This window comes from Cyanistes caeruleus, chromosome 3 (assembly GCF_971803275.1).
Source record: "Cyanistes caeruleus chromosome 3, bCyaCae1.hap1.1, whole genome shotgun sequence".
Lineage (NCBI taxonomy): Eukaryota > Metazoa > Chordata > Aves > Passeriformes > Paridae > Cyanistes > Cyanistes caeruleus.
This window is the reverse complement of record NC_141703.1, coordinates 113,300,576-113,322,566: the sequence shown is the minus strand read 5'-3', so window position 1 is coordinate 113,322,566 and position 21,991 is coordinate 113,300,576. Positions and strand designations below refer to the sequence as shown.

Sequence of the window (21,991 nt, the reverse complement as noted above, 5' to 3'; positions counted from 1 at the left end):
TATTCCTCCCTGCTCACCGTGAGTGTGCTTAATAGAATCCTTTGCATAATCCTATTTCTACTTTAAGGACTGGAGTCTGCAGTTTTCCCCTTCCCTCCAGCTCATCTGCTTCATTTTTAATAGGAATGATTTGTGGTTATCTGGTGCAAGGCTATTCCTGTTGGAATAACCTTGTAGTTGCTAACACCCATGGAAGTTGTGGATATTTTTACCTCCTTGTATTTTTTTAGATCCAAGGGTTAAAAATAATATCTACTGATCTCTGCAAAGTGAAAATTGCTGCTTGATACAAAATAGGAGTTCTCAGTACTCATCAGGGCTTGACTTTGGATGCCTTATACTTGATGTGCTGCAGGGTGAAATAGTACAACTTCATGTAGTTGTTGTGTAATCTTGGATTAAATTAGGGTGCTGATATGCTGAGATCAGTGTGGTGGCGACTGGCATGGTCTCATTCCCTCCTGGGCTCACTTAATTTGCATTTTGTTAATCTTTGCATGTAATTTTTTGCCTCAGACTTGAGTTGTTGTTGCTGTATTTGATACTGGGAGATTTTGTTCTCTGTCCTTCTGCCTGGTTTGATGTTCCAGAGTGCTGACAAGACCCAGGGCACTGGTGCTCCCAGAAATCAGAGTAGAAAAATCTGCAACAAAAGTCTGCATTTATCTCATTTAATTTGCTGATCTGGAAATGTGATGGACAACTTCCATTTGTCATCGTAGCAAAACCTTGTTCTGAACAAGCTGCACAAAACCACCTGAGGTGTTGTCTCTGAACGCTCGTGTGTGAAATACAAACCCGTTTCCAAGGACCTCATTTCAGTCCCGTACTTGGCTAATTTTATGTTAAAATGTATTTGTTACCAGCATAGACTTGGAGTTTCAGGCTTCTCTGGTTTATTTTATTAATACATGAATAAACTTGTGGCTCAAGAGCTTCTCTTGTAACTATCAGTAAATACACAAATAAAAGATTGCCTTTGCCGTTTTAAGAATAAGAACACAGAGAAATTTGGTCTGAACAATAGTTTGCTAGGATTTGAACTATTGTTTTTTTAAGGATAAGAGCCCAAGAAGATTGGTCCAAATAATCCTAATTTGCTAGAACTTCAATCTTCCCTTTTTTTCCCTACCCCCCCCCTTTTTTTTTTTTTTTAAATTTTTTGACCTGCCCTGAAAGCAGTTTGGGAATTTTCCAATTTTGAAAATAGAATAGGAGGACATTGCATGTTTCTGGTGAGAAATTAGCCCACAATCCGTTGGGAAAGCAGAAGAATTACCAACTCACCGATCTGAAGAGATGGCAGATATTTTTGTGCTTCGCCTCCCCACTCACCCTCCTTTGGAACAACCCCACACGAAGGACCCTGCGCTGCTCTCTGCCTTCATTTTCAGCACGACAAAGCTTCATACAAAGCCCACGCGGGCTGGGAAGGTTCTGACACAGTGGGGGAAGCCAGAAAATGCCCAGTTCAGAGGAAATGTACCATATGCTTCCCAATCCCGAGCTGCCAAACTCAACCCCTTCCCTATTGTGTCGGCGCGGTAGAGACCAGATGGTTCCTTTCCCCCGGCGCCAGGCACTGCCTTTTCTCCCTCGTTCTGTTTGTCTGATAACACCAAATCCAGGGGTTTCATGTGTGAAATAGATGTATAAATCTCTACATAAAAACTTCCTCTGGGTGGACCTGTGCTTAGCAAACGTTGAGCCTGAATTAATCCGTGTTTTAAGCTCCCTAAGAGAAGCTTTCCTTCTCTGTCTGTGTTTTCTGAGCGGAGATTGACTTGATGATTTTTTGTTTTTCTGAACTGTTCCTGTTAAATTCTTTCTTAAATGAGCAGGAAGATACTTCTTTTTTTTTTTTTTTACTTTTTTTTTTTTTTTTTTTCTCTTTTTCATGTGAACAGAGTCAAACTGAGTTGGACTCTGATGATCTTGGCAGCTCTTGTAGAGTTGGCTTGCCTTCTAACTTCAGAGAAAAATTGCTTTCTAATGGACTGTTTTTCCCCTTAGTGAGTGCTTTGGCACCTGTATCCTGAGTTGTGGAAGGGTTTCTTTTTTTTCTACAGATGTTTGAACACGAACACAACCTTTAACTTTGCGTTATTGCTGCCAGCTTTTCTGTCCTGATGAAAATAGAGATTTTTTTTTCTAAAAAATAATATCCTTGCTTTTAAGTACTACCATACCATGAAACAGCAGATTTACCCTATAAAATTAAAGACACTTTAAGATAGCTAAAATATTACTTAAAATGTTGTATTGTTTTCGTAATTGTGTTCTACAGCCTTAAATTTTGCTTTCAATCTCTGCTACTGTTTGATTTATAAAGGACAAAACAAAACCATGGCAAATCCCTGGAATATTGGGCAATACTTTAAAGGTTCAGCTAAAAGAATGAGGATGTCACATCCTGTGTCCTGTAGGATCGATGAGGTGTTAAGGAATGCACTGTGCACTAGGTGATATTGCTGTTTAATTACAGCTTCAGGGTTAATGTGGAGTCTTGGAAAGGTGGGAAATTTTCTGTGGTAAGTTAAGGGAATTACAAAGGCTGCTATCCCTGGTAATCACTGCTGCTTGTGGAAAGCTGGATGTGAGCTTTGGAGCCCCCTTCCTTGGGAATGTTGGTATCAGTGATGTCCTTTAGACCCAGTTTAATTATTAACAGTGGTTCTGGTGTGCTCCATTCACCTGGGATCTTCTCGTGGCAACCAACCTTCATGTGGCTTCCCTCCTACTGTGGGCATTGTTTACTTTTTCCTATGGAAAAAAAACAGCCCTCAAAGGGTTTTAGGATTTTCAAAAAATGGATTTGCTTAAATGGGTCAATTGAAAAAAAAAACCAACCAAAAGCTTGGAAAGGGACTCAGAAGGAGAAAAGGAGGCTCAGGGGGGTCCTTCTGGCTCTGCACAGCTGCCTGCCAGGAGGGGACAGCCAGAGGGTCGGGCTCTGCTCCCAGGGAACAGGGACAGGAGAAGAGGGAACAGCCTCAAATTGCTGGAAAAACCCTGTCCTTGGTCACATTTCTCCTGAAATTTTTTGAGGTTACCACTTGCTTCTGTATTTCCCTGCAGGACACAATCCCACCATTTTTTATGCTCTTCTATGAATGTGTATTCTTCCTAAAAAAACACTTAGCTGGAATTTCCCTCACCCAGGAATAAATAAAGTATTTATTCTTCTTTTTCTCCACTGAAATGATGAGTTCTCCAGTTCCTTTTCCTGCATCAAGTCTCAAACTTTACTAACCAGAAGAATAATGTGGCTTTGGTGTCTGCTGACTTAGAATGCTGAAAATGTTGTTAGGTACAAGTGTGTTCTTACTTTGCTTCTCCTCAAGCTGCCTGATCAATCCAGCTGTTTCATTTAGGAAGTCCAAACCTTTGTTTTCCATAACTGGATCGTGGTGCCAAAATTCCTTGGCGGATGGAAGCCTGCACACTTGTCTCTCTGATTTCCAGGGAGCACTTGGGTTGTTTGTTCAGCTGGAAGAGTTGTCCAGCCAAGGTGAATCATCTTCGTTTGTTTTTTAGAAATTTAGGTCTCTTTGTCTTCTACCCTTGACATTTGCAACTGTACTTTCAGTGCAGATTTAGGAGGTTCAGAACAGACCCAGACTGTCAGGTGAGGGATTAAATTCTCTGGCTGTTGTAGTGTTTGTGCTGCATTTAATTATTTTACTGATCTGAGGGAGCAGTGCCAAACCTTTCCTCATAAAATCATGGAATGGGTTGGGTTGGAAGGGACCTTAAAGCTCACTGGCATCAAGGACAAGTTTCTTGGAGAAAATTAAATAGTTGAAATCTTTGGAGGTTGTGGGGTGGCTTGAGGCATTGTGGTGCGTGCTGGACACCTGGAATGTGTGACTGCACCATCCCAAGATTTCTTTTCCATGCCAGTGTGTGTTCCCTGAGATACTTGAGGAAAAAGAGCTTTGCTAATTAGTCTCAAACTATGTAAGTTTGTAAAGCTGTAGAAGCTGACTGGCTGTGCACAATATTTATTATCATCTTCTGTTAGAGGGGTAGATTTAAGCAGGGCTTAAAGTTGACCTTTAGGGGTTAGTGTTGAACAGAACAGACAAGAAATATGAATTTAAAAATTATTTTATTAGTAAGTAGTAAATTCTGAAGAGTGGTGATGCTTTCAGAGCAAAATTTGTTCATGTAAGCTTTGCCAGACAGACAAAGGTATTGAACTCCTTAAAAATATGGCATTGCATTTTCAGGCTGATTTTTATTTTTACCCCAGATTTTGATGTACACAATTATATTTATGCCAAAACCTGACTTAACTGCAGGTTCCATATTCTAAAGCTAGACCAAGCTCAGAGGCTAATTATCAAATTCCAAATTCATTTTAAAACTTCACTATGATAAACTTCAGAGCAGTAACACTTCCACTGTTGCAAAACTGATCAATAAATATTACGTGAAGCACAACCAACTTCAGAGTTATCTGCCAGCTGTTTTAGGGTGGGAAAAAAAAATCAGCTTTGTGCTCCACAGAGCAGGAGCTGTATCAGTGCTTTGTAATCATGTGAACCTTTAATTAAGAAGTTCCCACAGAATAGGAAATGCTGACCTGCCGGAGACACTTCCAGGGAATAACACAGAGCAGCGTCAGGCAGCACTGTGGAGAATGGAACAAATTCAGAAAGGTTTCTCTCAAAACAGTAAATAATTTAAAATGGCATGCTCCTGAGTGGCATTATTTAAGAAAAATGCTACACATGCAGTGGGTTATTAATTATGGTCACTGTTAATTATGGTTTATTATTGTGGTCAGCGCCAAGTCCTGCAGTGAGGATGAGAGAACCACAGTGTTGCAGCCACGATTTGTTGGTCTTAAAACTTGTTGTAGCTGTTTGAAAGAAGGCAAGGAGGTCACTCACCATTCCTGGTTTACTCTGACTTTCCCTTTGTAGCTCTTCCAGTGCTTCCTTGCTTTTTGAGCTAGTTCAAACATTTTGAACTGCTTCCATGAGGCAAGTGAACTGGTTAATATGGATTTTTAATCTGTAGGTCAGACTTTGCTTAGGAGATCCTATCTTGATCCTTCTGTGTAGTAGAGCAGTGGCTGCACAGCGTTCTCCAGCCAAAAAAATCTGTGGAAGGTGAGGTTTTTGCCATCCTTCATCAGCCTCCCAAGATCTGAATTAGGGGAAATTTAGAAATCACTGCTACGCTCCTCACGTGTTAAAAAAGTGGGAAATATCTGGTTTTGGTCTCGCTCAGCAAAACAGAACTCGTGGAGGTAATTATGGGGGAGGTGAGAATTGGAGAAGCTGCCCTTTTTTTTAGTCCTTACTGGGGCTTTTCTCAAGGCTCCACATCACGATCCTGTTGTCTGTCTTTCTGTCCAGCAACACAGAGCTTCCATTTGGGTGGGGGGAAAGGGCTTATCAGCATTCCAGGAGTCCTTAGAGTCAGTTTGGTGCTTGTTGAAAGTGGTATTTTCTTAACGGTTCAAACAGAGAAGAAAATCCCTGTACCTGAGAGCTGCCCTGGTTAAAACCCCACAGACGTTCCTTCAGACTCATATTAATGGGATGCTTCTGGCTGGGATCCCTGAAACCAGCAGGAAACGGTGCTGAGGAGGTGACAGACGTGTCCCCCGTGTCCTGTTTCAGCTGAGGTGCATGCAGGCAGCAGCTGGTGTGAGACAGAGGGAGGATGTGGCGCTGGTGTCTCCAAGCAGTGTGCAGGTGGTTCCTCTTTGGAGCCATCTCTGTGAGATTTGGGTGCTATTTTGTATTTGTGTCCTGAGACTTTTTACTGTGAATTAACACTGGCAACCAGACCTGTACATGGATGAAAACAGGGAGTTTGCCATGACTTCACTCTCTTCAGTAGTTTAATTTTGGGAAGAGATCTTAAAAATCACCTCATTCCAACCCCCTGCCATGGGTAGGGACACCTTCCACTATCCCAGGTTGTCCAGCTTGGCCATGGACACTTCCAGGGATCCAGGGGCAGCCACAGCTTCTCTGGGACCCTGTGCCAGGGCTTTTCCATCCTCACAGGGAACAATTCCTTCCCAATATCCCATCCATCCCTGCCCTCTGGCACTGGGAGCCATTCCCTGTGTCCTGTCATTGCCCTGACCCATGTGCAGGACCTTGTACCTGACCTTGTGGAGCCTTATGAATTTCCCTATTTTTAAGCTTTAGGAAATCTGTCTAAAGATCAAGGTCCAAAGATGTTAAAAGTTTACCTAAAAGTTAAGAATTAGTTCAGCCAAAAATGACATTGTCTAGCACAATAGAGTGGAGAAGAAATCTGGTTTATAAGGAGCCATGTAAAGCAGTGGTTCCCCATCTGAAATGCAATCCGGAACTTTGGTTTATCTATTAGGAATGGGATTTGCTCAGGAAGCACAGACTTTTGAACCAAAAAACAAACAAACTTCTTCTCCAGAGCTGCTAATGTGCCTTTGGCTCCAGGGAGAAGTGATGTGGTGGAAAACCTCCTGATCTCTTGTAATGCAGCCTGAGGCTCTGCCCCTTCCTGAGGTTTTCTAACAGATTCATAGGGACCTAAAGAAAGCCAACTCTGAAAAAGAACTCTGAGTTTATGTAGAACAGCTTCACAATCCAGGAAAAGTTATTTCAAGTATAAGAAGGAATAATTTTAGATGGTTTAAACAGGAGCTCCGCCTGTTTTGAAGAATAAAACCAATCTTCAGCCGTTTTCCAACTTTCACGCTCAAAGATGGGGAGAATTTTACTCAGACTTCTTCGCTTGGTGCCTTGAAAGCTGGAGGTTTTTTTATTTGCTTGGATTATTGTACTTCCTCAGGGGTTGTAGAGCTAAAAATTGTGAGAAGACAGTCTCTAAACTTTGGGCTGCCTGAAATACACTCACTGGATGGTGCAGTAAGAACATCAACACAGACATTTTTAAAGGAGTCATTTAGCAAAAGGGCTTAAAAATAATCTGAAATGTTTCCAAGTAGCAGCATATCCCTACTGTAGCAATTTAAAATGTGCAATTAAGAAAGTGAAAATAATTTCTCCACATGAATACTGAGCTTGGTTGGTGTAACTGGATTTATTCTGGTTTGTAACCTCCCCAGAGTTGGAAGTATCTGTGGTTAAGTTATGGCCATGGTACCACATCATGGAGATTACAATTAATTTTTCTTGATGCCTGAAGTCCTAAAATTTGGAAGCCAAAGACAGGAGAATTTGGAGAAAAAGCAGTTGGAAGCTTAGGAAAGTATGATTTTATTACTTAAAATTTGTCAGGGTATTCATAATAAGGGAGAGTCATAATAAGGCAGAGAAAGAAACTTCAACACTGGTTTTGTGCCAAGTAATACAGGATATGAATCCCTAGGTTAGCTATGGATCCTGGCCTGAGGAAAGGTCAGGAATATAATAGGTTAGAGGATATTTTGATGGATAAATCTGAATAGGCTCTAGGTCTAGTCAGCTTGGCTGCAGTGGATTTAGCCTCAGATCATTTCCTATCTTAGCACTGTGAGTGTTGTCTTTGAAAACTGTGAAACCTTTAGAAAAAAGGGACAAACATAGTGCCAGGGGTTTTCTGAAGGAGGGCTGAGAGAGGAGAAGTTAAATTATATCTTGTTCAGGTTGTTTTGGAGAGAATTAAGTGTTGCAAATGAAGCAACAGTTTTAACAAATGAACAAAGTGAATGAGAAGAGCTTTGGCGTTTCCTCTGCTAAATCTGATTGCAGGAGTGCCTGAGGTGATATTTAACTGCTGTACATGAATTTTTTAGCTTCCCACTTTGTTTTCTTTGCTTTCTTGTCATGCTTCAAATATCCAAAAGTAAAAAGAGAAATGAAGCAGCTTGGAACAAAATTGTGAATGAATGAGTGACTGAATGAGCAAATGAAAGAATGAAACCCCGTATTTTCTGGAATTGGAGTCATCTGATGGTAGGAAGGAATATCTCATCTTGAGGAAGAAGAAGCAGCAGGTTAGGGGTGCAGCTTCACCTTTCTTAATGTTTCCAGGGAATTTTGCATTTGATGCTGCAGGCACAGGGAAACCTCTTTTATCTCTCATTTAACCATGTTAAAGGCAGTGTAGATCAACAGCCAGGGCACCTTTTGGAAAGTGCTGGGATGCACTGGAGAAGTCCATGTGCTGCCAGTTCCAGGGATTGTTTTCATTTTCATTTGTGCTGCAGCAGCTCTTTGGTCATGATGCTGCTGCCTTAGGCCCTGTGTGAGCTCCCAGCACAATAATTGTGTCTGACAGAGCTTGTGTTGACAGCTTGTGATGCAGATGGAGCCACGTCACATCCTGCCTGGAATCCCTGCCCGAAATCCCTGCCCGAAATCCCTGCCTCAGTCCCTTCATTCTCATTAAACCATTATTGAATCTTGCTCTGGTAAATAAAATATCACTTGAAATAATCACTGTAATGACTATCCTGGACTTTAGTGCTGATACTGAATGTTTCTGCTGTGTTCAAGAAGCAGAGTTCTCACCTCACAGGCTGTATTGCATTTCCAGCTCCCTTCTGTCTGTCCAAATCTTCCCAAGAGATTGGCAAGGGCCTAAAATCTCTCCCAAGTTACTCCTGAAGCTCGTGAAGCGAACATCTGTGAGACTGATAAGCTGCCTCCTGAATTTTTGGCCCCAGGTAGCTGTGTTTGAGTGAGTCGGGCTCCCTGAGCTCACTGACGTTGTGTGGGATCTCACAGGTTTGAGAAAAAAAGCTGAGGGCACTGGGGAAGTGCCTGAAATTTCTGGTTTTGGATACATCTCATTTCTTTGTTTTTGTAGTAGAAGCATTCTTCACAACGTAGACATTTTGCATTTTGGTTGTGTGGGGGTTTTTTGTCCTTTATGTTTTTTGGAGGAGTCTCTGTGTGTGACAATTCCCCTTCATCCTCAGCCGGCCCTCACAGATTACTTCATTCATTTCTGAATTCATCTCAGAAAATTCTGAGCTGGAAGGGACCCACGAGGATCATCAGTGAGTGGCCCATACAGTCTTGCTCTCTTACAGCTAAAAATATGGGTTTGGAAATATCTGATATCAATCAAAAGGCTGTTTTTACAGTGGCAGGAGAGTCTTGGTGTAGCTGTCAAATTTATTTTGGAAGAACCAGCAGTACTGAAAGCAGTACTGAAATGAAACAGAATTTTTCACAGTGCCTGCACCTCACAATAATGACAATGGTACAGCATTCCCAACACTTTTTTTTCCATTTAAAAGTAAAATAAAGCAAAGCTCTCTTGCACATAAACAATGGATGGGTCTGATAATAAGAATTTATACATAATAAAACTGTGACTTTTTCTTGCTGCTAATGAAAAGTGTTAATTTGCAGCTGTTGATTAGTAAAAGTGGCTTCCATACTTCCATGAAGTCAGTTTAATTGGGAGTAACCTTGCTTTTCCCAGAGAGGAAGCAAAGTAAAGAGAGATACTAAAGCCTCTCTGTTGTGGAGTCTTTGCCTGCCAGAAGGGGACTTAGCAAACAAAATAATGAGAAAAAATAATCATGTCAGAGCACTGCTGTGATAAAGAGAAGGGATCAAAATGATGCAAGATATCGAAACTACCTAAATGAAAAGCAGCACTGAATTTGCCTGCTTTGATAGTCCCAAAACTCAGTGTTACATCAGCTGTGTCTGTCATGGTTTCTGATATCAGTAATAGTTTTTTTGGGCACCTGCTCAGCACCTCTCAATTATTGTTACAGATAAAAACCTTATGACTGCTTTGGAAAGTATCAATAATATGATTTTTTGAAAGTCTTCTAACACTGATCTTCTAATTCGGGTCATCTCCCTCTTTCCTTTTCTAGTGGTCATTCCTTTTGTAAGTACTATAGCAAATACTTTAAATTTTTTTCCTTCCCAATACCTGTCACAACTGGCTTTACTAGAAAATATCAATAAATAGACATGAGGTGAGGTCTGGTGATAGGGAACATCATGTTGGAGCTGCAGCCCTGGGAAACAGAAATCTGAGGGTATGTGAAAATGTGATGATTTTTTCACAGGTGCCAGAGCTTCAGGAGTGTTTGGACAATGCTCTCAGGGATGCTCAGGGTGGGATTGTTGGATTGTGCAGGGCCAGGTGTTGGACTTCGTGATCCTGTGGCTCCCTTCCAGCTCAGGATATTCCATGATTCTTTTATTCTCCCTATTCTCTTCACTTTTTTGAATGATTTTGTTGCTGAGCTTATTCAGTTTGGTCAGTCCCATTGGGTTTATGGTTTATTTGCTGACATCAGTGATTGGATTTCTGTGGGCAAAAATAGCTTTAGCTATCCCTCTTGTGACTCCTTTTGCGTCTTGATTTTGGCAAAGCTTGTCCTCAGCTGCCAGTGAGCTTTTATTCCTGTTTGTCTACATTTGTTCAGCATCTTGAGGAAGATCTTGTAGTGGATTCTGAGGAAGAATGGGTGGAAACGTGGAATTAGCACCAGGTGGAGGTATCTCATAAAGCTCCAAATCCCATGCCAAATTGCTTTGCCAAGGTTAAAGGAAATGTTATTTTTCCTTTTATCTGGGATTTTTTAACAGCTACCTAATGGAATTTGCATTTTTTAAAAAAATATGCAGGAGCATGACTTTGCTACTAATGATCTGTTAGCAACATTTAATTTTTCTATGTAAACTTGTTGATCAAACCATAGGTTGGTAATAAATTTTTACTTCTGTGTGGGCTGTGAGACATGAATAAAATCTTGTGCTGTTTGAGCTACTTCTGGTATTTTTTTTCTAGGAGTAATTAAAAGGTTGTTGTATCTTAAACATGTTATGGAAAGCATAAATAAATAACGCTGGGGCTGTGCCTCTCGTCGAGTGGGTCAGAGGCAAAGATGTCTCACCCCAGGCTCTTCCTCAGGATTGCTCTTCCAAAATACTCCTGAGGGACTGATTCTTAGCTGGAAAGGGAATTTTCACCCAGGTCTCCACTTGTTTGCTGTGTAGCATGCAGAAGCTGGAGGGTGTTCCTGTGGTGGTGGCTCTTTGGAAGAGTCACAGGATGGTTTAGGTTGGAAAGGATCTCAAGGTCTTCGAGTGCCACATCCACAGGGCTCTTGAGTCCCTCAGGGATGGGGACCCACCACCATCCTGAGCAGCTGTGCTGTCCTTTTCCTAGAAGGAATTTTCTCTATGCAGCCTAAACCTCCCCTGAGCCCTCCCCCAGATCTGTTCCCAGCCCCTCTGTCCCAGCCTGGAGCATTCTATGGGGTTCCCCAGCAGGAACCCAACCCAGGAATGTTGCTCGTTGTCCATAAACCCATCTCCAGCTCCATGTGTCCATAAACCCATCTCCAGCTCCATGTGTCCATAAACCCATCTCCAGCTCCATGTGTCCATAAACTCATCTCCAGCTCCATGATTTCCACAGTGCACGTGGTGTTTTCCTGTTGATGGAACAATTCCAAAGTGATACACTGAGGGAAATGGGATCAGCAGGCAGAGGAGGGCTCGGTGTGGCTGCAGCTCCCCTTCCCCCTGTGGTTATAGATGAAACCCTGCTGCTTTCTGACCTTGAATATGAAAATGTTGTTATCGATTTCCTGAGGCCGTGCAAAACGAAACGCAGGGACTGAAGGGTGCAATTAGCATTAATAATTAAAGATGAGCTGCATTTGTCAATCTCTTGTCTGGTGTAATCCTGGGAGCTCCTCTGGGGGCTCCTGCAGGCCGGGATGATCCGAGCTGGTCGTGTGGGCTCATGAAGGAGCAGATGTTCCCTGGGTTCTGGGAGCCCCTGTCCCGATCCAGAGAAACACAAATTGGAGTTCTCACAGCTGGGGCAAGTCCAGCCCTTTCCCTTCCAACATTCCCACCTCTGAGTCTGCCACTGTACACTTTGTTGGAGCTGTAAGTGGTTTGCTTCTTTGGGTTTTCATTTGTCTGACATATACCAGAGTACCAGAAATGGTATTTTAATTACCTTTTTTTTAAAAAAACCCTTTTTCCCCCCTTCTTTTAACAGAGCATTCAGAAGCTGGCTAGCCAATACTTAAAGAAGGACTGGCTTGGAATAAGAGCTGAGGAACGAAGTGATTATAGGTAATTTACCAGTTGGATATCTCAAAATTGCCGTATTTGTCATTTCAATTTGTGTCATTATTTCACTTAACAATGAATCATTGCTTTTCTGTAGTTAATTTTTCTTTTTCCTTTGTAGTAGAGTATTGCCAGTTAAAAAAAGAAGCTTTGTTTTCCTGAGATTAGTCTTAAATAGATGTTTATGACTTGAATGTTTAGGAAGATGGGAGAAACAAAACAGCTCGATAGGACAACAGCTGTAATTTGCATCTGTTTGGGCAGTAATGCTTGTATCTGAATATAGATTTTAGTAAATAACTTTAAGGTTAGAGGGGTAAGTGTGTGGATTGTTTCATAGGAGAAGACAGGAAGAGATTTCATTTTATGAGGCTGTTCTTTGTGAAGATCAAATCTGACATCAGGGAGGAGGCAAAGCAAGAGACAGTTGTTTACAAAACTTTATTTCATTAACATGAAAGGTGGATAAAACATGAAACCAGAAATAACTCAGTTGCTGAAAGCCTTTGAAGAGCACCTCCTAAATATTTGGAATAAACTTTCAGATGCTTCGTTTTAATATCTTCTTTGTGTTCTGACAAGTTTTATTTCAAACAGGAAGAAATTGACAGATTTGTGTTTGGGACTTTCAACACCCTCACATCAGTTGTGTGTTTAGAGAGAAATAAACTGAATTATCAGTCTCAAGTGTACATAAAACACTCCCATAACACCCAGCACCTCCTACCTGCAGCTTGTTCCCTTACATGCCATGAGGAGATCTCCAAACCCCTCCCTTCCCATCACCAAGTGCTGATCCCAAAATATTTGGCAACAAGTTGAATCACAAGACAGGAACAGGCAGGGAAATCTTTATTTTTCGGTACAACTTCCATTAAAAGTTTTGTTAAAAGTGGAGATATTTGCTAGTTCAGCCTGAAGGATTGTGTTTTAGTGTTAGTTTCAAAGCAGTCCTTGGAAAAATGTGTGCTGCTGTCACATAAACCAGCCCAGGAGCTGGATCCTGATCCTTGTGGAGGATCCTTGCAGTTCAGGAGGTTCTATAAATCCAAATTTTCAGTGTCCTCCCTTTCTTCCTTCCCACACCCTCTCTGTGTTTCATTATTTTAGGAGCATGTACTCAGTTTGGAAATCACTCTTAGAAGGCACCGTGCAGGTGGCCCAGTCCCGACTCAATATCTGTGAGAACTATAAAAACTTAATTTCTGAACCAGCTAGGAGTGTCCGGTGCTTTAAGGAGCAGCAGCTGAAGAAGGTATTTGTGCTTTAATAAATCCTTTAAACTGTGGTCATTTATATTGAGGGGGAAAAATGGCTTTTAGAAATTTTTTATTGTGGCACTTCTAAAATATCTAAGTACTCTTCATCTTACAGATGTACATATCCAGCTTGTTGGAGAGGGATCAAAGTTCTGAGCTGTTATCCCAAATTGTAACTGCTTGAAAATGAGTTTTCTAAAAATGTGATACCAGTTGGTCAAATGTACCTCAGCAAATCTCACCCTGTGCTGTAGAAATTGCATTGCACTGGGTTTGCAGTGACAACTGCAAGTGGTTTTTGTTAGAAAAAGTTCTGATTTTAAGAAAAGATTCATCTGAACACCTGAAGGAATGGCTTGAGCAATCTCCAGGATGGAGAGTGGAGATTGTCCAGCCACCTCCTGTAACAGTATCAACAAGCAAGTGCTCCAAAAGCTGCTTTAATTATCTGTTTAATTATCTGTAATTATCCCTGCAGAGAAAATAGTGTAGTTCCAGTGAGCTGGATATTCATTTAATTGCTTGTTGCATTTGAAAGTCATTTATGAGGGTGGGCAGGCCCTGGCACAGGGTGCCCAGAGCAGCTAGGGCTGCCCCTGGATCTCTGGCAGTGCCCAAGGCTGGGCTGGATGGGGCTGGGAGCAGCCTGGGATAGTGGAAGGTGTCCCTTGAATAACAAAAAAAACCCCAACAACCCCAAACAACAGCTATTTTAGCTGTCCTTATTACAAAGTGACAGCAAAGACCCAGAATGTACCTAGCTCTGTGACCTAGAGTAGTATTTTGTGAAGTACTTAGTTACAAATTTAAATAGATATTCATGTCATGTGAGCTCTCAGTTTCTGAGCAAATTATCCAACTCTTAGATACACTTAGATGTAGTATCTGTTTTATGAGGGAAAAATTAACTATATTAATGCTTTTTTATTGTCCTGTCAAATTTTGTTTTCATGTGAAGCTTTCCAAACAATGTTGTGGCAATTTTATGGCATTCTTACTGGTAAATAATCGGACTTTATTCTTCTGCAAGTGGTGATAGTTCAGTGCTTATGAGTCAGCAGCAGAAGTGGGATCTTTACATTTGTAAAAGTCACAGAAGTTCCTTTATTCCTGCACTTTTGAATCAGCAGAACATATTATTACAATTATCAGGACAGTATTCTGGTTCAGAGTATTCTAACAGTGATATGCTTTTCCTACAACATGGAATTATCATCCACTTGGCAGGATTCATTCTCCTGCACAACCACTTTATTGTTTTACACAGTGCAGTCTCTCACCCTTCCCTTTGAATTCCCAAACAGATAAATAATGGACAGAGAAATAATTGTTCTGACCTCCATTCAGACAAAAGCTTATCAAAATTTAAATTCAGTCAGCAAAACACTTGTAAGGTTACATGGGAATACCCATTTAAAGTGGCATCCAGTCTCCTGACAGTTTTTTATCCTACAGGGATGCAAACCTAGATTATTTAACTCTTTTCAAACGATCTTTTTAACAACTGGGGTTATTTGATATTTTAATTTTTTGATGCTGGCAGGAGATTTTAGGGATCAGAAATCCCCACTGATGTTGCTAAACCCCAGACCTTTTCACAGGCTTTTATGTCTTTGCCAGCCATCCATTATATACAGATTTTTTTTACCTTTAATTTTTCAGTGATGCACACAGAGGTCTCCAAAAATCCAAATTCTGCCTTCCACCACTGCCCAAACCAGCCTTTAGGGAATGCACCCTCTGGAGCTGCTGCTTTATTGGTCTGCACACATCAAACAGCAGCTTTAGTGGGAATTTTTCTGTGCTTTATAGCAATTTGACAGCTTCAGGGAGAGCAGGATTGTGTGGTGAGAAGACCAGCAATTCCAGTTGGCTGCCAGTTTGTTTTTTACATGTGGCTGGGTGTTATTTTTTAGCAGTGGAACAGGGGGAAGTTAACGTTGCCTTGTTGGGTTACAGCACCTCGTTAGTCCCGCAGCGCTCCCGAAGGAGGTTACATGCATTAATAATTAGTGTAATGAAGATCTGAGGTGTTTTGAAGGGGTGTTCAGCACCAGGGCACCTGGAATGAGCAGAGCCAAGGGGGTGATGATGACATGGAAAGAGCTGGGACCTTTGGGGTGGTGTTTGAAGAACTGAAAGGCAAGTTGGACTCAGCCCTGGGTACCGCTGGAGCCTTCACTGGCCACATCCAGCCTGTGATGTCTGTAATTAAATAGAAATCCACTGGACTATCAATCTCCCGTGTGCTTAATCCAGTTAACCAAAAATCTTTGGTAATCTCTTCTAAAGAGAGTTTTAATTCTAGACATTGATGATTCACATTGGTTTTCTTACCTAGATCCTGCTTAGCGCAGATCCTTTTCCACTTTGTTGGGGTTGTTCTTAAGCTGGCAGGGTGTCTGAAGAATTGCTGAATATAATAATTTTTCTTCCTGTTGCGTTGTATTTCATGTGGCAGCTTTTGCCTCATGTTTTAAATTTTAAAGAAGGAAGGATTAATCATTTTTTTGGTATCACTTCCAGTAGATTGCCTTTGTATTTTTCCCAGTTGTATTCTGATGACTTCAACTGATTATCTCATCCAAAGCTTTCAGAACTTTTAAGTTTAATTTGTGGGTTATCATTGATTTTGAACAGTTTAAACAGCAGCAGAAAGAAAGGAAGAGGGAAGGTTTTATGTTCTGATCAGTTTTAAAAGACCTCCATGAATAATTGACCAAGAATGACTTGAAGACTGCATCCTTCCCTATAAAATACCACAAAAAGCAGCAAAGCAATGATGATAATATTATTTGGATGCAAAGAAAAAGTAATATTTTCTTTCCTGGATGTTTTTTTTCAGTGCGTGGACCAGCTGACAAGAATCCAAGCTGAATTACAGGAGACAGTCAAAGATTTAGCTAAAGGCAAAAAGAAATATTTTGAGACTGAACAGATGGCTCAGGCGGTGCGGGAGAAAGCTGATATTGAGGCCAAGTATGTTTTTATAATGGCATATGTAGAAATAATTGCAGCCCCAAAAAGCACATTTGTATTAGTTTTTGCACTTGATATTTGGCTTTCAACGAGATTCTGCCAGGTTTTCTTTGCATTTTGCTTCTATACATTTTTGTAGCTATTTCAAGCACACCCTGAGAGGAAATTAGAACTTGTTTGTGTTGGTTTCTTTTGGAAGGAAGTTCAAGTAACAGCTTTAATTTGGTATTTTCTAAAGACAGTGTGTCAGCTGGCACTTTTTTGATATTAAAGCCTCCTGACTTCCTTTTCTGTCCACGCATCTCAAATTTGGTATCAGTCCATTTAGAGGGGGAGAGGCAACTGGACACTGTTTTTATTTTTCGAGATAAATTTTCGTTAAGATTTTTTCTGTTCCTTGACATCCTAGAGAGGGTGATTTCCTTCCTTCCAGGAAAACCATTAGCACATGTTTTGCATTTGGAGTCTGGCCTGTCTTCTGGGAGTTCACCACACCCCTTTTTCTTTCTTTTTCTTTAATTTTTTTTTTTTTTTAGAAGTTATTCAGAATTGCTCTTAGGGAATGAATTGATGGTTTCATTAGAGATCTTTTCTGTCTTTCTGAGGGATGATGGAAAAGAACTTTAATGAAATTACCTATAATACCTGAAGAAAGGAAGCAAACAAATACAAAAAACAAAAAATTTGAGCTTGGGGGTTTTGGAGTAGGTTTATTCTGCAGTGTTATTCAGATTAAAATAGCTGTTGACTTGATTTTGTTTTCTTACTTACTTTTTAAACCACTGCCCTTCAGACAGCTAAAAAATATTTTTGTAGAAATGGTGTAAGGCAGTCATTCAGTTTGTTCTGCTCATTTCTGTTCCAGGTCCAAACTTAGTCTTTTTCAGTCAAGAATAAGCTTGCAGAAGGCAAGTGTGAAGGTGAGTATAAAACTTGTATTTTGCTGCTCATTTCATGAGGCAAATGGCCCAAATTGTCTGGAATGAAGAGGTGAGGGACAGCTTGGGAAGGGAATTGATAGGACAAAGGATGAGCTAACAGCATTCTCTGGGCAGAGTATAGAATTATATATGGAATACATGCAAGGAATTATTTTTTCTAATTAGACTCAAAACTGTTCTTTGAAGGCCACATGTGAAATTCCAATTGCAGGAGAGAAAAAAATCCATCAGGAATCCCCTCATCGTTTGGAAGACTTAGAAGCTATAAATGCCCTAGTTTTTTCAGTGTATTAACATATACACACACAATTAATTGGCTATTCATGTATGCTTGGTCATTCAGATTCTCTTTCTGAGCTGTGTTTTCACTTGTTGCAGTTAAAAGCCCGAAGATCAGAGTGCAATTCCAAGGCTATCCATGCCAGGAATGATTATCTCCTCACTTTAGCAGCTGCCAATGCACACCAGGATCGTTACTATCAAACAGACCTGGTAAACATCATGAAGGTAAGGAGGCTGATTTCTGCCTGCCACTGGGAAAATCTGGGAAAATCTGGGAGGGAAAGTCCTGGATTGACTTTTCCAATGAGCTGCTACGAATGAGAGGGAAGGTAGAGCCAGCAGTGGTGTCTAAAAAACACTTGAACAGGTCACTTTTCATATTTTAATTCACTTATTTTCTGAAAAACTCACTTGGATAAAACTCACTTGGATAAAACTCCCTTGGATAAAGGAGTCAGGTTTGTCAAACCAAGCCCTGTATTTTCCTGTTGTAAGGAAACTGCAGATTTTTTTTAGTTCTTTAGTACCATATCCCATAATCCTTTTTCTTTTGTATCTGATCAGAACACTTGTTGATAGTGTGATTAATGAGCTAGAGTTATAAAATATCTTGGTTTCCAGACTATGGATTTTAGGGAACAGCATTCTTGTTCTCACCTGGGGCAATTTGCCAGGTCAAGGCAGGAGTACCTACTTGAACTCAGAGGAAATGACACACTTTAAAAAGTTCAAATCTGATTGCTCACAGTTGTTTTTTTCATGAATATCACTTTAGAATTAATTAAATGTACACTATTCCTGTGTCTTTGGATTGGAGAGTTAGAGATAAATTGTAAAATCATCTACTTCACACTTCAGCTGCTTGCATTTCACATGGTGACATTTTCAAACTTCAATTTGCTCTTTGCTAACTATTTCCAGGCAGGGTGACTTAGAAGTCTGTCATTCGCATTTTGAATTGCTTTATTGGAGAAATAGCATAGAATTATAGCAAACTCCTGTATTATCAGCATGGTTTTGCATTTTGGGGGGGAAATACTGATATACTGATATGAAAAGCAGGTAAGTGAGTTAAAAAATGAGGGCACCAAAGGGATTCTACTGCTTTTCCCTGTGTGTGTGCTTTTCTGTTAGTAAAACGTGAATATTTGTGCTGACTAAATGTTTAGTACATGGAAATGCTTGTAAAGAACTTCCTTGTGCTGGTGCAGATAAAATTATTAATTGATGCTTACATAAGATAATTTCATACTTACATGCATGGTTGGCTGTCATCACTTAATGCTCTTACATGGGAGCAATTCCAGAAGGGAACTGAATATGTTCACAACAAAACAAACAAAAAGGGTGTTTGAAATCATTTTTAAAAATGAGCAAATAGCCTTGGTAATTTTTTTTTCAAGTCTTTCTCAAGCTGAACCTTTTTTTTTTTATTCATACAGAAAAAGACCTTACAGCTTACTCTTTGATATAAATAATTGTGGTTTACTGAAAGCCTAAGTGCTTTCATCCAGACAAATTACTCTGGAAGGAAAGGACTACACTCAGGGTTTATTTTTCTGCATCTCTCAGATATTTATAGCAGTTGAATCTCTTTGTCTGGTAAACAAGAGTGTGTTTTTAATGAAGAGCTGTAAATTTGGGTCTCTTGCTCTGTTGGTCATGATCAAAACTCGGTGGGAACACACCCAGGTGTCCTGGGAACAGAAAGTAACAGGCAGGGGCACAAATTGGAGTGGCTACTGGAGATTTTAAGAGAGGGAGGGGGAAGATCTTCAGGAAAATCAAGGAAAATGCATCACTGGTCTCTTAATTCCTTCATCCAGGAGCTCTGATGTAGATTGAAGAATGAAACTGCTTAAAAGTATAAATAAATATTATAGATACAGCAGTTTGTAATCTGCAGTGGGATTTGCTGCCAGGGTCCTGGTTTCTCCTCCTCCTCCTGAAATTCCTGAGGGAATCCCACTGTATAAAGTACAGAAAAAATGATTGTTTTATTTAGCAGAATGATTTAACACAAATGGAGAAGGAGCTGGAGAGAGGGGTGACCAATTGGAGGTGAAGAGTCATTCAGTGTATGTACATGTGTAAATGTACAATGACTGAGAAATGAAGCAAGATCTTGCCAATTTTGGTTGACCAGGCAGAAAATAGCATATGAAATAAATGTTAAAAAGAGAAATGTAGTAACTTGGGGAAAAAATTGCTGCCTACAGAATAAAGAACTCTGAATAGCCATTACCATTTTTGAAGAAGATGCTAGAACAGGAAAATGGAGTGAAGGACAAAGAAATGGAGACACCTGTGCAATGTTTCTAATCTCCTGGTGACATCATTGTCTTTATAACAATTGGGAAGGGAGGACTTGGGAAGGGAGTTTCACCCTTCCAGCACAGTTTTTGTTTCGGTAGATTGAGTGGTGGTGTGACCCAGTGTACTTTACATGCTGTAAGCAGTTGTAGTGTCTAAAGTAAACATCTTTGCAATCACTGTGTTGTGATTAATATTCTAAATATGTGCCTTTTATCTCAATATTAGTAAGTCTTTAGGTATTCCTGTAGTGGCACATGTTGTCTGTAAGTGTTTCCCCATTTAGCTGCCCTTGAGCTGATCTTTGAACTGCTCAGGGCTCTCCACATTTCTAAATCACACCAAGCATCTCCTCAATGTGTTCAGATTTTGGTCCCAGTGCCTGTTTTTCTAGTTGCTACCCAAAAATGAGAAAATCTTCAGCGATAGAAAAAAACACATGAAAACTTCTCAGCTGATACTTGGCTGCATTACTGTATATAACATTCACAAATGTGTCAGAGGCTGTTTCTGTTTGCATCCATCATAACCAGTTTCTCTGTGGGTTTTGCTTTTCCTGGAGTTGTTGTTTCCAGAATTGGAATGGAGCTGTGTGGGTCCTGTTGGTCGCTGGAAGCCGGGGCTGCCTTGGCTGCAGCACAGCCAGTTGTGCATCCAGCTGCTGCCTTTGGGTTGGAGATGTGGCACTACACCTCAAACCATGCCCCTGCTCCTCCTGCATGTGCAGGCAGTGCTTGCTTTCCTAGAACACATGAGATTTTACTCTCAGCTCTGATACCGACTTGGCTGCGTTATAAAAATGCCAGGTTAAGAACTCAGCTGATGTGGCTGCTTCCTTCCCATCTGTTCTCACCTTATATTAAATTACCTTTTACTTCAGTAGGCTAAAAGGTGTCTTGCTTAGCATAAAATGGAATCGTGGAGTGTTTATTATTGGATGTGGACGTCAGAGGTTGGTCCTGGTGTCCTGTGGGAGTTGAGCTGAGCACAGACAGGTGGACTTCTTGAACAGCTAGTCCTGCTGACAGCCTGGAGAATGCATCTTCGGTGCTTTGTAACAATAAAATCCAGCAAGAGGCTGTTTTGGTGTTGGAGGAAGGAGGGGTGGAGATATTCTGCAGCCGCAGTGTTGGTTTATGCCTGCAGGAGATATTTCCAGACTGCTGGGAGAGGATGATGTGTGCCGGGCTCAGGCACCTTGGGCTGCTCCCAAGAGGAAGCTGCTGCTGGGTTTGTTCCTGGCTCTGGAATGCTGCTGTGGTGCTGTCCTGTGACAAATGAATCACAAACCCACCTCGTGGCCTTGTTTCAGTTTTCTGTGATAGGCAACAAAAGGGGCTTTTCAAAGGCAGGGCTCCTGGTACACAGAGCTCCTGCTAATTTTCAATGGTTCGGAATATGTTACTTTATTCTGCAACATTTTTATGCAGAGAAGAAAAAGTGATTGGCTGTGCTGTGTTTGTAACTGTGAAAGCCATCACAGACTAAACAGGGATGCTTGGAAAGAAAATACAAAATGCTTCCAGTTTTTTTAATAGGATGAAGAATTGTTCCTACTCTGCCTTCCTAGTTTTCCAGTTCGACCACTTAATAAGGAGCAGAGCCATTCTAGGTCTCTGTTCAGAAAATATTTGAATCCTTTTGCCTTTCTTTGTATCTGTCCTTTATGTCCATTTCAATCTCTGCAGAGAAATTAAAACCCCTCAAAGCACAGACTAAATAAAGCCTGGTAATGTTTTATTCTCTGCCAGTTTCCTGACAAGCTGCTTAGGAAAAGTTGCCATCACCTGAGTGTGAAAGTACAGTCCACAAACCCTTTTAATAATAAGTTGTCTGCCTTGTGCTTAGGTTTTTACTTTAAACTGAGGTCAGAAGGAACTCTAGGGTTATGGTTGAAGTCCAGTCAGACTGTTTTGATATTCATCCTTTCAGAAACTTTATTTTAATGCTTTGCTCTTAATTCTGTAAGTGCCCTCATGAACCACCTCAAAGAATGACTTTCTACAGCAACCTACAGTGAGGAAATGTTGACATGAAAAGGAGAAAAGCAGCTGTGCTGGACACTTTAAATAGTCCTGAGATTATTTCAAGAGAGAAAGAAAGAGGGAACAAAAACTTGTATTTCAAAATCACAGAATGGTTTGTGTTGGAAGGGGCCTTAAGGACCATCCAGTTCCAACTCCCTGCCGTGGGC

General features: G+C 40.8%; 1 protein-coding gene across 4 annotated transcripts in view; it reads left to right on the top strand.

Moving 5' to 3' along the window:
* The window catches only part of FCHSD2 (FCH and double SH3 domains 2), a 127,696-nt gene that overhangs the window by 49,665 nt on the left and 56,040 nt on the right, over nucleotides 1-21,991 (top strand). For all 4 annotated transcript variants that reach the window (XM_086883627.1, XM_086883625.1, XM_086883626.1 and 1 more), the window contains exons 4-8: nucleotides 11,950-12,026; nucleotides 13,134-13,278; nucleotides 16,128-16,261; nucleotides 17,127-17,181; nucleotides 17,581-17,709. In XM_086883627.1, the coding sequence (XP_086739753.1) occupies nucleotides 11,950-12,026; nucleotides 13,134-13,278; nucleotides 16,128-16,261; nucleotides 17,127-17,181; nucleotides 17,581-17,709 (540 nt within the window). The remainder of the gene's footprint in view (nucleotides 1-11,949; nucleotides 12,027-13,133; nucleotides 13,279-16,127; nucleotides 16,262-17,126; nucleotides 17,182-17,580; nucleotides 17,710-21,991) is intronic.